Here is a 14,790-nt window from a genome sequence, read left to right on the forward strand (position 1 = left end):
CAGTGTTCATTTTAAGGAAGGTAGAGAGGGGTACAAGGAGAGCAGGTTTTGTAAAATTACAGCATTTTTTCTTTTCTTTCTTTCTTTCTTTTTCTTTTTTGTTTTTTAAGACAGAGTCTCGCTCTGTCACCGAGGCTAGAGCACAGTGGCGCAATCACAGCTCACTGCAGTCTCGATCTTTTTTTTTTTTGAGACGGAGTCTCACTCTGTCACCCAGGCTGGAGTGCAGTGGCCGGATCTCAACTCAATGCAAGCTCCGACTCCCGGGTTCACGCCATTCTCCTGCCTCAGCCTCCCGAGTAGCTGGGACTACAGGCGCCCGCCACCACGCCCGGCTAGTTTTTTGTATTTTTAGTAGAGACGGGGTTTCACCGTGTTAGCCAGGATGGTTTCGATCTCCTGACCTCGTGATCCGCCCGCCTCGGCCTCCCAAAGTGCTGGGATTACAGGCTTGAGCCACCGCGCCCGGGCAATTATTGTGATTTCTATGCGGTTTTAAGAAAAATTCAGTGTGGTAGTGTAACTGTGGAATCCATATGATGCTGGAGTTTGTCTCAGCCTCCCAAGTAGCTGGGATGACAGGTGCCCGCCACCACGCCCGGCTAATTTTTGTATTTTTAGTAGAGACTAGGGTTCACCATGTTGCCCAGGCCTGTCTCGAACTCCTAACCTCAGGTTATCCACCCATCTCAGCCTCCGAAAGTGCTGGGATGACAGGTGTGAGCACAGCATTGCAGTGCCTGGTTCAATGCTGGAGTTTTTAAGAGTATTTTGCCCTAAGTTCTCACTCTTACCACGTGAGCTCTGCGATGGCATTCTTTCATAAATCTGCAAATCGGGAATTGTTCATTCCTTGGAATTTCAAGGAAACAGTTCATTCCTTGATAAGGATTGTTCCTGGTTCTGATAAGGATTGTCTCTGATTCTGATATTGTCTCTGATTCTGATAAAGATTGTCTCTGGTTCTGGTAAAGGTTGTCCCTGATTTGGGAGTCTGTCTTTTGGGGATGGGCCCCACAGGTCTGGGGTGGGTTCTAAGAATCTGATTTTTATTTATTTATCTTTTTTTTTTTTTTTTGAGACAAGGTCTCTCTCTGTCATCCAGGCTGGAGTACAGTGGCAAGATCCTAGCTCACTGCAGCCTCAACTTCCTGAGCTGAAGCGATCCTCCCACCTCAGCCTCTTGAGTAGCTGGGACAACAGGCGCATGCCACTGTGTCCCACTAATTTTTTTTTTTTAGACTAAGTCTTGCTCTATTGCCCAGGCTGAATGCAATGGCGTGATCTTGGCTCACGGCAACCTCTGCCTCCTGGGTTCAAGTAATTCTCCTGCCTCAGCCTCCTGAGTAGCTGGGATTACAGGCGCCTGCTACCAGGCCCAGAGAATTTTTGTATTTTTTTCTTTCTTTTTTTTTGAGACGGAGTCTCGCTCTATCACCAGGCTGGAGTGCAGTGGCACTATCTCTGCTCACTGCAACCTCCACCTCCCGGGTTCAAGTGATTCTTCTGCCTTGGCCTCCCGAGTAGCTTAAACTACAGGCACGCGCCACCAAGCCTGGATAATTTTTGTATTTTTAGTAGAGACGGGGTTTCACCATGTTGGCCAGGCTGGTCTCGAGAACTGACCTCGTGATCCGCCCACCTCAGCCTCCCAAAATGCTGGGATTACAGGCGTGAGCCACCACACCCAGCCTGTCCTTATTTTTTTTTGAGACAGAGTCTTGCTCTGTCACTCAGGCTGGAGTACAGTGGTGCAATCGTGGCTCCCTGCAACCTCTGCCTCCTGGGTTCATGTGATTCTCCTGCCTCAGCCTCCTGAGTAGCTGGGACTATAGGCGCCTGCCACCATGCCCAGGTAATTTTTGTATTTTTAGTAGAGACGGGGTTTCACCATGTTGGCCAGGCTGGTCTCGATCTCTTGACCTTGTGATTTCCCCACCTCGGCCTCCCAAAGTGCTGGGATTGCAGGTGTGTCACCGCGCCCGGCCTTGTCCTGCTAACTATTAAAATATTAAGAGGCAAGGCAGAAGTAAGTTTCGAACCTCTGACCCTCATGACCCTCATGGGTCCTTATGGACCAAGTCCTTTGGTTTCCGTGTGGCTTTCTCTTTTGGAGGATGGAGGGTACTACTTTCTTCCCAGGGAGGAACAGGTGGGACACATTTCAGGACACCCGTCTAGGGCCTGGCGAGGGCTTAGCGGGATGGGAAGCCTGTCTGGAGAGGGTGAGAGGACGGTTGTGGTCAGAGTTCCCAGGAAACCTCCGACTCCTGTGTGGGGTGTGCAGCCAAGCTCTTCCTCCACAGCCTTCATGGTTGCCATGGCAGCAGCCAGGCTTTGCAAAACTCAGAGCTTCCATCCAGGCAAATATGTACAGGAAGCAGGAGCAGGCTGGAGCCAGAGGGTCGTGTAGACACATTCCCCGGAAAAATGATGCAGTCGAGATGATCCCGGGCACTCTCTCCTCGGCATGGTCTTTACAGAGAGCAGCTGCTCTGAGAGGCTCCCCTTGGTAAAGCCTTCTGCCTTCCTTTGTCCCTGATTTGGGGACTTCATGTCGCATTAGGTCCAGCTCTTCTCCCTCTTCATCGTATAAACCAAAAAGGCATCAGGCATTTTGACTCAGGCCCACATTAGGGAAGAACACCTTGTAATTTGCCAGATATTAACTACAGCAATGCAAAAGGAAGTGTGCGTGGCCAGGTGCAGGGCTCATGCCTGAAAGGCCAGCGTTTTGGAGGGCAGATCACTTGAGGCCAGGAGTTCAAGACCAGCCTGACCAACATGGCGAAACCCTGTTTTTACTAAGAACATAAAAATTAGCTGGGCATGGTGGCACATGCCTTTAATCCCAGCTACTCAGGAGGCTGAGGCACGGAAATCTCCTGAACCTTCGAGGTGGAGTTTGCAGTGAACCAAGATTGCACCATTGCACTCCAGCCTGGGCCACAGAGTGAGACTCTTTCTCCAAAAAAAAAAAAAAAAAAAAAAAAAGGCCGGGCATGGTGGCTTACACCTGTAATCCCAACACTTTGGGAGACTGAGGCAGACGACGAACCACTTGAGGTCAGAAGTTCGTGACCTGGTTGGCCAACATGGTGAAACCCTGTCTCTACTAAGAAGACAAAAATTAGCCGTGTGTGGTGGCAGTTGCCTGTAATCCCACTTGGGAGGCTGAGGCAGGAGAATTGCTTCAACCCAGGAGGCGGAGGTTGCAGTGAACCAAGATTGCATCATTGCACTCCACCCTGGGCGACAAAGCAAGACCTTGTCTCAAAAAAAAAAAAATAAAAAAAGAGACCGGGCATGGTGGCTCACACCTGCGATCCCAGCACTTTGGGAGGCCCAGGAGTTCAAGACCAGCCTGGGCAGCATAGCAAGACCCTGTCTCTATTATAACAAAACACCCTTTGGGAGGCCAAGGCAGGAGGATCACTTGCCCAAAAGTTTGAGATCAGCCTGAGCAACATAGGGAAACCCTGTCTCTACAAAAAACCAGAAAAATTAGCTGGACAAAGTGGCATGCGCCTGTAGTCTCAGCTACTCGGGAGGCTGAAGCAGGAGAATCGCTGAAGCCTGGGAGGTGGAGGTTGCAGTGAGGTGAGATCATGCCATTGCACTCCAGCCTGGGCAATAAGAGTGAAACTGCCGTCTCACAAAATAAATAAATACATAAATAAAGACATAATGATCTTTTTTCTTTTATTTTTTATTATTTATTTATTTATTTATTTATTTTTTTTGAGACGGAGTCTCGCTGTCACCCAGGCTGGAGTACAGTGGCCGGATCTCAGCTCACTGCAAGCTCCGCCTCCCGGGTTCACGCCGTTCTCCTGCCTCAACCTCCCGAGTAGCTGGGACTACAGGCGCCGGCCACCACGCCCGGCTAGTTTTGTATTTTTTAGTAGAGACGGGGTTTCACCGTGTTAGTCAGGATGGTCTCGATCTGCTGACCTCGTGATCCGCCCATCTCGGCCTCCCAAAGTGCTGGGATTACAGGCCTGCACCACCGCGCCCGGCCAATGATCTTTTTTCTAATCTTTCATTTTTGAAGAGAGACTCTGGCTTACAGCTCTATAATGGGGTTTTGAAGGATTTTGAATTCTTTGTTATGCAGTTGAGATTTTTAGTGAAAGCACTTTCTTTCCCATGGATAAGAGCTTATATTTGCTCCTCTCCCTAGCTGCAGGCTGGGCTGACAGCCATCCTTGGGGATCCTGTGGGAATTTGGTGTCCCCCTTATTTTTAGGACATATCCAATGATGATGATGACATGCACCCTGCAGCAGCCGGGATGGCGGACGGGGTCCACCTCCTGGGGTTCTCTGATGAGATTCTCCTTCACATCCTGAGTCACGTCCCCAGCACAGACCTGATTCTGAACGTCCGGCGTACCTGTCGGAAGCTCGCAGCCCTGTGCCTTGACAAGAGTCTCATCCACACCGTGTTGCTGCAAAAGGACTATCAGGTGAGTAGGCGTGGGGGCAGGAGATGAGAAACAAGTTAGATCTCAGTCTTTGAGGACTGGGCACAGCCCTGCAGTGGAACCCTGTGTGCTGATGGAAAGGTGGCAGTCACTCCAAGTCCTGACTGGTGCTGTCTGCAGGATGCATTGAGGGACAGAAGCAAGGGGCAGAAAAGTGTGAGTGCTGTGCTGCCTGGGGAGGAGGGCATAGATGTATGTGGACCTCATTCTGGGAGGGAACCTAGGGCCTTGGGAGTCAGGGAGAGGGGTTGGAGACTTGCTTTCTGATGGATCCCTAGGAGTGGAATTGCTATAATAGAGAGAGGTGTTGGATGTTTCTTATAAAGTTAAATATGCAGCTCTCCAGTGGTGCAGTGGGAGGACACCATTTTGCACCCTCCAGCAGGATGTGGGAATTCCAGTTGCTCTGCAGCCTTGTGAACGCTTGGTACTGCCAGTTTTTTAAGTTTTAGCCCTTCTTTCTTTTTTTTTTTTTTTGAGACGGAGTCTCCTTCTGTCGCCCAGGCTGGAGTGCAGTGGCGTGACCTTGGCTCACTGCAAGCTCCGCCTCCTGGGTTCACGCCATTCTCCTGCCTCAGCCTTCTAAGTAGCTGGGACTACGGGCTCCCGCCACCACGCCTGGCTAATTTTTTGTATTTTTAGTAGAGACAGTGTTTCACTGTGGTCTCAATCTCCTGACCTTGTGATCCGCCCACCTCAGCCTCCCAAAATGAGCCACCGCGCCTGGCCTGTTTTTTTCTTTTTTTAATTTTTTTTGAGACGGAGTCTTGCACTGTTGCCCAGGCTGGAGTGCAGTGGTGTGATCTCGGCTCACTGCAAACTCTGCCTCCTGGGTTCATGCCATTCTCCTGCCTCAGCCTCCCACATAGCTGGGACTACAGGTGCCTGCCACCACGCCTGGGTAAGTTTTTTTTTTTTGAGAGAGAGTCTCACTCTGCCGTGAGGCTGGAGTGCAGTGGCACTGTGTCGGCTCACTGCAACCTCTGTTTCCTGGGTTCAAGCAATTCTCCTGCCTCAGCCTCCTGAGTAGCTGGGATTACAGGTGTCCACCACCACGCCCGGCTAGTTTTTATATTTTTAGTAGAGACAGGGTTTCACCATGTTGGCCAGGCTGGTCTTGAACTCCTGACCTCAGGTGATCTGCCTGCCTCGGCCTCTCAAAGTGCTGGGATTACAGGCGTGAGCCACCGTGTCCAGCCTCTCTCAGCTAATTTTTTGTACTTTTAGTAGTGTTAGCCAGGATGGTCTCGATCTCCTGGTCTCGATCTCCTGACCTCGTGATCTCTCTGCCTCTGCCTCCCAAAGTGCTGTGATTACAGGCATGAGCCACCGTGCCTGGCCAGGAGCTTTTTTTTAATTTAATTTTTTGGCCAGGTCTGGTGGCTCATGCCTATAATGCCAGCATTTTGGGAGGCCGAGGCAGGTGGATCAGATGAGTTCAGGATTTCAAGACTGGTCTGGACAACTTGGTAAAACTCCGTCTGAACAAAAAAAAAAAAAAAGGAAAACCAGCCTGGCATGTTGGCACATGTCTGTAGTTCCAGCTACTCAGGAGGCTGAGGTGGGAGGATCTCTTGAACCCTAGGACGTCAAGGCTGCAGTCAGCTATTGTCGTACCACTGTGCTCCAGCCTGGACAACAGAATGAGACCTTGTCTCAAAAAACAGAAACAGGCCGGGCGTGGTGGCTCGATCACAGCTCACTGCAAACTCCACCTCCCAGGCTCAAGCCATCCTCCTGCCTCAGCCTTCCAAGTAGCTGGGACCACAGGTGTGCACCACTACGCCTGGCTAATGTTTTTTTTTTTTTTTTTTTTGGTAGATACGGGGTCTTGCTATGTTGCCCAAGCTGGTCTCCATCCCTTGAGATTAACCGATCTCTCTGCCTTGGCCTTCCAAAGTGCTGGGATTACAGGCATGCGCTGAAGCGCCCGGCCTTCCTTCTTCTTTGTGGCTGGATCACATTTCCCCTTGTGGACTTGGCATTTACTTTGTCCGTCCACCTGTTGATGGACACTGGGGCTGTTTGTACCTGTGGCTTCTTGTGAATCTGCCACAGTGAACAGGCACAGAGTCGGGAGGCTGAGTCTCAGTTTTCAGTTCCTTTGGGTCTGTCCCTAGGAGTGAAATTGCTGGGTCATGTGGTAGCCCTGTGTTTAGCTTTTTGAGGAACCACCAGACCGTTTTTTTTTTTTTTTCTATTTTGAGACAGAGTCTTGCTCTGTCGCCAGGCTAGAGTGAAGTGGTGCTATCTTGGCTCACTGCAACCTCCGCCTCCTGGGTTCAAGCGATTCTCCTGCCTCCTCCCCAGTAGCTTGGCTTACAGGCACATGCCACCACACCCAGCTAATTTTTGTATTTTTAGTAGAGATGAGATTTCCCTATGTTGGCCAGAGTGGTCTCGATCTCCTGACCTCAGGTGATACACCTTCCTTGGCCTCCCAAAGGGCTGGGATTACAGGTGTGAGCCACCGTGCCCGGCCTTTGTTTTTTCCTTTTTGAGACAGTCTCTTTCTGTTGCCCAGGCTGGAGTGTAGTGGTGACATCTTGGCTCATTGCAACCTCCACCTCCCAGGTTCAAGTGATTTTCCTGCCTTCGCCTCTGGAGTAGCTGGGATTAAAGGCGCCCGCCACCACGCCTGGCTAGTTTTTGTATTTTCAGTAGAGATGGGGCTTTACCACGTTGGCCAGGCTGGTCTCGAACTCCTTACCTCAGGTGATCCATCTGCCCTGGCTTCCCAAAGTGCTGGGATGACAGGCATGAGCCACCGTGCCTGCCTACCAAACCGTTTTCTACCATGTCTGCACCCCTCTACCAGTCCCACTTAGCTGGGGACTCTCGACTCTTGGCTCCAGGTCAGTGTGCGGGCAGGTAGACAGGGAGAGGTGGGGAGCTTCCCTCCCGGTGGAGCTGCTGCCCTAGGAGGAGTGTGCGCACTGAGGGTTGGAGACCCCTAGGTGCCTTCAGCCCTTTCCTTCCTCTCCCCGCCCCGCCCCTGTCCCACAGGCGAGCGAGGACAAGGTGAGGCAGCTGGTGAAGGAGATCGGCCGGGAGATCCAGCAGCTGAGCATGGCTGGCTGCTACTGGCTGCCTGGCTCCACCGTGGAACACGTGGCCCGCTGCCGCAGCCTGGTGAAGGTGAACCTCTCCGGTTGCCACCTCACCTCCCTGCGCCTCTCCAAGATGCTCTCGGCCTTGCAGCACCTGCGCTCGCTGGCCATCGACGTGAGCCCCGGCTTCGACGCCAGCCAGCTGAGCAGTGAGTGCAAGGCCACGCTGAGCCGCGTGCGGGAGCTCAAGCAGACGCTGTTCACGCCCTCCTACGGCGTGGTGCCCTGCTGCACCAGCCTGGAGAAGCTACTGCTCTACTTCGAGATTCTGGACCGCACACGGGAGGGCGCCATCCTCTCGGGCCAGCTCATGGTGGGCCAGAGCAACGTGCCCCACTACCAGAACCTACGGGTATTCTATGCGCGCCTGGCCCCTGGCTACATCAACCAGGAGGTGGTGCGGCTCTACCTGGCTGTGCTTAGCGACCGTACGCCTCAGAACCTCCACGCCTTCCTCATCTCCGTCCCCGGCAGCTTCGCGGAGAGCGGAGCCACCAAGAACCTCCTGGACTCCATGGCGCGCAACGTCGCGCTGGATGCCCTGCAGCTGCCCAAGTCCTGGCTGAACGGCTCTTCACTCCTGCAGCACATGAAATTCAACAACCCCTTCTACTTCAGCTTCAGCCGCTGCACCCTGTCGGGCGGCCATCTGATCCAGCAGGTCATCAACGGCGGGAAGGACCTGCGGAGCCTGGCCAGCCTGAACCTCAGCGGTTGCGTCCACTGCCTGTCCCCAGACTCGCTGCTCCGCAAGGCGGAGGACGACATCGACAGCAGCATCCTGGAGACGCTGGTGGCGTCCTGCTGCAACCTGCGCCACCTGAACCTCTCGGCCGCCCACCACCACAGCTCAGAGGGCCTGGGCCGCCACCTCTGCCAGCTCCTGGCCCGGCTGCGTCACCTGCGCTCCCTCTCCCTGCCTGTCTGCTCCGTCGCAGACTCCGCGCCGCGCGCGGACCGTGCGCCCGCCCAGCCGGCCATGCACGCAGTGCCGCGCGGCTTTGGCAAGAAAGTGCGCGTGGGCGTGCAGTCCTGTCCCAGCCCCTTCTCTGGCCAGGCGGGCCCCCAGCCTTCCTCCGTGTTCTGGTCTCTGCTGAAGAACCTGCCCTTCCTGGAACACCTCGAGCTGATCGGGTCCAACTTCTCCTCCGCCATGCCGCGCAACGAGCCCGCCATCCGCAACTCGCTCCCACCCTGCAGCCGCGCGCAGAGCGTCGGGGACTCGGAAGTGGCCGCCATTGGCCAGCTGGCCTTCCTGCGGCACCTGACGCTCGCACAGCTGCCCAGCGTCCTTACGGGCTCCGGGCTGGTCAGTATCGGCCTGCAGTGCCAGCAGTTGCGGTCGCTGTCGCTGGCCAACCTGGGCATGATGGGGAAGGTGGTGTACATGCCCGCGCTCTCAGACATGTTGAAGCACTGCAAGCGGCTGAGGGACCTCAGGTGAGGGGGCCGCGGGGACCTCCCGGGCCTCTGTTGAAGGCTGGCGGAGGGAAGTGGGGCGTTCACGTGGAGCTTGCAGGCAGCACTGCCGCAGGCCTGCCCTCCAGGAGCCCAGAGGCTGGGGCGGGGCCTCGCCACGTGCCACGTCGGTCTCTGGGGGCTCGGGGGAGAGCGGCTTCTAGAGGAGCCGGAGGTGCCGGAGGCGGATGTCTGAGCTTAGCGTCCTTATTCCCGATGGTGTTTGAGTGATTGCCCGGTCCTACTGTGAGTCATCCTGTGTAATCTTCTCACGAGCCTGCCAGGTGCGTCATTGTTGCCACTCAGCAGAGCTAGTAGGTGGGAGAGTCAGGATTCGAACCCAGGTCTTTCTGACCTGACTTTGCAATGCAATTTCTTTTTTTTTTTAATTTAAATTTTATTTATTTATTTATTTTTGAGACAGGGTCTTGCTCTGTCATCCAAGCTGGAGTGCAGTGGCGCCATCATAGCTCACTGCAGCCTCAACCTCATGGGGTCAATCCTGCTGTCTCAGCCTCCCAAGTAGCTGGGACTACAGGCATATGCCATCATGCCTGGCTATATATATATATATTTAAAATTTTGTATAGACAAGGTCTCACTATGTTGCCCAGACTGGTCTCGAATTCCTGAGCTCAAGCAATCCTCACCTCGGCCTCCCAAAGTGCTGGTGCTGGGATTGCAGGGGTGAGACACTGCACTTGGCCTCTCTATCTTTGCTTTTTTTTTTTTTTGAGACAGAGTCTCACTCTACACACCCAGGCTGGAGTGCAGTAGCGCGATCTTGGCTGACTGCAACCCCTACCCCCTGGGTTCAAGCGATTCTCCTACCTCAGTCTCCCGAGCAGCTGGGACTACAGGTGTGCACCACCACATCTGGCTAATTTTTTTGTATTTTTAGTAGAGACGGGGTTTCGCTGGGTTGGCCAGGCTGGTCTCGAACTCCTGACCTCAGGTGATCCGCCTGCCTTGGCCTCCCAAAGTTCTGGGATTATAAGGCATAAGTCACCACGCCTGGCAAGGCAGATGCTTTCTGGGTCAGTAAGCACCATGTGAAGAAATCCCAGAGACTTGGAAATTGTACCTTGGATCCTCTGAACCGACTGCAGGGAGCAGTCGGTTCAGAGGGTCCAAGGCACAATGGGAGATGGGAGGGAGTAGGGAAGACGGGGCAGACAAGGCAGGTGGGCACCAGTGCCATGGAGTTTCACCTGGGAGAGGGAGCGGCCTCCTTGGGCACCCCACATGGACTGCAGGGGTTGGGATGGAGGAGACAAGAGAGGTCGGCTCAGAAGGGGGACCACAGACTCCTGGGAGGTGATGGTCCCTGGGACTAGGAGCAGGACCTGCCCCAGAGCAGGGAGGAGGTGGAACCGTGGGCTTGGGAGAGCTCCATGCCAGACAGTGTCAGGGGCCCATGGCGTTTCCAGAGCCAAGCACGAAATGAATTTATGCTGAATTATGCTGTGGAGTGAACAGTGTTCTTGTCAATTCCTAGAATTTAAGGAATAAGAATTCGTTAACTTGAGATGAATTTGAGAATCTTGGCCGATAAATCTGACCTTGAAAAATTACCCAAAATGAGGTCGGGCATGGTGGCTTACTCCTATAATCCAAGCACTTTGGGAGGCCGTGGTGGGCGGATCATCTCAGGTCAGGAGTTGGAGACCAGCCTGGCCAACATGGTAAAACCCTGTCTCTACCAGAAACATACAAAAATTAGTCAGGCGTGGCAGCAGGCACCTGTGGTCCCAGCTACTCAGGAGGCTGAGGCAGGAGAATTGCACTTTACCTGGGAGGCAGAGGTTGCAGTGAGTCAGATCACACCACTACACTCCAGCCTGGGTGACAAAGCGAGACTCTCGAAAAGAAAAGAAAAGAACGAAAAAGAAAAGAAAAATTACCCAAAATGGGCCAGGCACGGTGGCACACGCCTGTAATCCCAGCACTTTGGGAGGCCAAGGCGGGTGGATCACGAGGTCAGGAGATCGAGACCATCCTGGCTAACATGGTGAAACCCCATCTCTACTAAAAATACAAAAAAATTAGCCAGGCATGGTGGTGGGCGCCTGTAGTCCCAGCTACTCGGGAGGCTGGGGCAGGAGAATGGCATGAACCCGGGAGGCGGAGCTTGCAGTGAGCCGAGATTGCGCCACTGTACTCCAGCCTGGGCCAAATGGGCTGGCTGTAGTGGGTCAAACTTGTAATCTCAGCACTTTGGGAGGCTCAAGTGGAGGATCTTTTGAGCCCAGGAGTTCGAGGCCAGCCTGGGCAACATTGCCAGACCCCAACTCTACAAAAAATAAAAAGAATTCGCAGGGTGTAGTGGTGCATGCCTGTAGTCCCAGCTACTCAGGCGTCTGAGGTGGGAGATCGCCTGAGCCTGGGAGGTTGGGTTGAGGCTGCAGTGAGCTGTGATTGTGCCACTGCATTCCAGTCTGGGAAACAGAGCAAGACTCTGTCATAAAAAGAAAAGAGAATTACCCAAAAGGTAGTGAAGGCCTTGAGCCTCAGTACTGCAAGGGACTAGGTTCGGGAGAAAGTGGAGGCAGGACTTAGATGAGTGAGTTGGTGTCTCTGTGATTCCTTAGCTGGTGGGGTGGGTGGCGGGTACATGAAGTCATGCTCCAGCCTAAGGGGCATGTGGGCACGTGTCATTCTCTCCAGAATAGTTAGCGTTCACTTTGTGCCTTTGCTGAGAGCCATGCACTGAGCCCATCTTCCCTGCCATAATCTGCTGAGGTTGCAGCCTTGATCATTCCCGTTTCCCAGATGGGGCTGTGGGAGCTCAGGGGGAGTTGAGTCTCTCGCAAACACCAGAGCTTGACCTTGGCCCTGGAGCCATGCAGAGTAGAGATAAGGGGCCTCTTGTAAATCTCCACGGTCCCGCAGAAGGCGTGGCAGGAAGTGGCCGGGTCTGCTGGCGAGCAGCAGAGCTGGAGGCTCACACCCTGGAGCCTTCCAGGGCCCTGCAGCCAGGTGGGCGCCGCCCTCCCTCTTGGCCTCCTCCCACTGCAGACCTGTTAGGGTTGGGTTGAGAAGCCCAGGATCAAACCCAGGACTCCAAATGGCAGAGCAGATTGCTAGAAGCCTCTGTATTTCCTGTCTGATGGAGGCACCAGGTCCTGGATTGGCCCCTTTGCTAGAAGCCTCTGTATTTCCTGTCTGGTGGAGGCACCAGGCCCTGGATCGGCCCCTTTGCTAGAAGCCTCTGTATTTCCTGTCTGGTGGAGGCACCAGGCCCTGGATCGGCCGCTTTGATTCTCAGCTTGAGCCAGTGCGGGGCTCTGTGCTTGGGGAGTGGGGTGGTTATTCATGCTCTGACCCAGGCATCCTGGAGACAGTTGCTTTGAGAACCAGACTGGTGACTTTTCAGAATCTCCCTGCTTTAGAAATTTGACTCAAAATGCATGTAAATTTTGGACTTTCCCCACATTTTTTTTTTTTCTTTAAATGGTCTCATTCTGCCTCCCAGGCTGGTGTACAGTGGCATGATCACAGCTCACTGCAGCCTCGACCTCCTCTGGCTCAGGTGATCCTCCCACCTCAGCCTCCTGAGTAGCTGGGACTACAGGCACACACGACCATGCCCGGCTATTTTTTTGTATTTTTTGTAGATATGGGGTCTTGCTCTGTTGCCCGGGCTGGTCTTCAATTCCTGGGCTCAAGTGATCCTCCTGCCTGGGCTGCCCAGAGGGCCGGGATCACAGGTGTGAGCCACCGTGCCGGTTCCAGAGGGTCTGTTAAGGGCCTCCTAGTTGATGGGCCTGAGCCAAGCCCTGAGTCCAGGCTGAGGTCTGGCCTGGGAGAGTTGCTTTGGCGTCCTCAGCTCATCGGTGGCCTTTAGCTGTGGAAACAGGCGAGCCCATGGATTGGGCTGGGGCACACATGGCAAGGATTGGCCAGGAAGAGGAAGAAGAATGTGGAAGGGAGACCGAGCAGAGGCTGTCAGCAAGGGAGGCACCGGCTGGAGGGAGGGGTGTTCCGGAAGCAAGAGGCAGAGGTGATGGCCGCCACCGTGGGTGGAGGGGACCTTTGGGCTCATGTGACCTCTGCCAGGTACTTTTCACGGGCGTCCAGGTCTTGACCCCTTTGATGTTCTCAACAACCTATGAGTGTCAACACAGTTGTACCCACTTTATGGATGAAGAAAGGAAGGCCCAGAGAGTGCACGAACTTGCCCAGGTCACACGGCTGCTTTCTCCGGCCTCCTGGGGTGAGCAGGATTTCATGGTCCCCGACGGCCTCCAGGCTCTGGGACGGGATCCCTGGGGCCAAGGGCCTTCCTCAGGAGCAGGGCCATGGAGGCAGCGTGGAGAGGCCCGCGGGCCCCAGGGTCAGTGGGTTGTGTGGGCCAGCCTAAGAGCCCGACCCTGCTCATAATGCCATCTCTGTGCACAAACTCCAGCCTGTGCCCAGCAGCCCCTGAGAACCACGTCTGCTCTGAGCTGGGTACTGCCTGTTCAGAACAGACGCCGGTTCCCAGACGCTGCCAGCTGGCCCCGTTCCTCTGGATTCCTGCCTTCTGCGGCAAGGGAGCCCAGGGACGCTGCAGTGAAAGGAGCAGGTGGCACTCGCTTGCCCGTGGGCAGGAGCTGTGCAGAGGAAATGGTGCTGGGACCCCTGGAGGCTGGCACGGTGCGCCGAGGCTGCATCCTGGGGTGGCTGGAGTCTCTTTGGTGGCAGAGCTTGGAATCCCAGGCCAGCCGGCTGCTGCCACTGGCAGCGCCCACACCGTGACCCCCAGCTTTGTGCCTGCCGGGGCTCCTGGCAGAGAGGAGGTGGTGCAGGAAGGAGTCGCTTTGGCTGGGACTTGGACACACCTCAGTAGTAAGGGGATTACAAATTGGACAGAAAAGGTACCTTCTTGCCCCAGACCAACTAAGCCCTGCTTGCGGTGGAGGGCAGGGGAGCATGTTACCCTGAGTCACCCGGGCTGCTGTGATTGGGACCAGGGCAGCATCTGGGCAGAAGCGGACCATCCTTTTCAGAGCCAGGCCCTGGAGCCACCCCAGGGACACCTCAGAGGCCTGGGCGCTGCTCTCATGGCCCGTGTGGTGGGTGGCCAGCTGGGAGCCCCTGCACTGTGAGCTCGGTGCCTTTCATGCCCACAGAGTCACCAGGAGACCCAGGTGCCCCCGTGGGGAGCAGGATGGGGAGGCTGGATCCTCACTCAAAGGTGTGGCCTGGTGCAGTGGGAGCCTTTTCCTCATCCCCATCCTCCCTGCAGATGCTGCCGGTCACTCGAGTCAGGTCAGCTCTGCCACGGTCCTGGGTGCCATGCCCTAGGTGGCGTGCCATGGGAGCCTGAGAAGCTTTAGGCGTGCCAGGCCCCTTGCCTGACCAGTCACTCCTATGGGCCTGCCACGTCCTGAACACCTGTGACAGGTGACTTCCTCTTGGGCAGAAGAATGTGGATGTGGTTATCTAGCGGAAAAAAGGTTTTTTTCACCCTCTGCCGACTTGGTTTTTTTTTGTTGTTGTTATTGTTGTTGTTGAGACGGAGTCTCGCTCTGTCGCCCAGGCTGGAGTGCAGTGGCCGGATCTCAGCTCACTGCAAGCTCCGCCTCCCGGGTTCACGCCATTCTCCTGCCTCAGCCTCCCGAGTAGCTGGGACTACAGGCGCCCGCCACCTCGCCCGGCTAGTTTTTTGTATTTTTTGTATAGAGACGGGGTTTCACCGTGTTAGCCAGGATGGTCTCGATCTCCTGACCTCGTGATCCGCCCGTCTCGGCC

The 14,790-nt window shown here is 54.8% G+C and overlaps 1 protein-coding gene across 3 annotated transcripts in view; it reads left to right on the forward strand.

The window, feature by feature from the left end:
* The first annotated feature begins 4,041 nt into the window (after positions 1-4,041).
* FBXL18 (F-box and leucine rich repeat protein 18) overlaps positions 4,042-14,790 on the forward strand; it is a 53,055-nt gene continuing 42,306 nt past the window's right edge. The window contains exons 1-2 of one of the 3 annotated variants that reach the window (XM_017886197.1): positions 4,042-4,468; positions 7,493-9,036. In XM_017886197.1, the coding sequence (XP_017741686.1) occupies positions 4,274-4,468; positions 7,493-9,036 (1,739 nt within the window). In that variant the 5' untranslated portion in view covers positions 4,042-4,273. The remainder of the gene's footprint in view (positions 4,469-7,492; positions 9,037-14,790) is intronic. The other 2 variants (XM_017886198.1, XM_017886196.1) reach the window with 2 other exon arrangements.

The sequence above is a fragment of the Rhinopithecus bieti genome, unplaced genomic scaffold, assembly GCF_001698545.2.
Source record: "Rhinopithecus bieti isolate Rb0 unplaced genomic scaffold, ASM169854v2 scaffold_13704, whole genome shotgun sequence".
Classification (NCBI taxonomy): domain Eukaryota; kingdom Metazoa; phylum Chordata; class Mammalia; order Primates; family Cercopithecidae; genus Rhinopithecus; species Rhinopithecus bieti.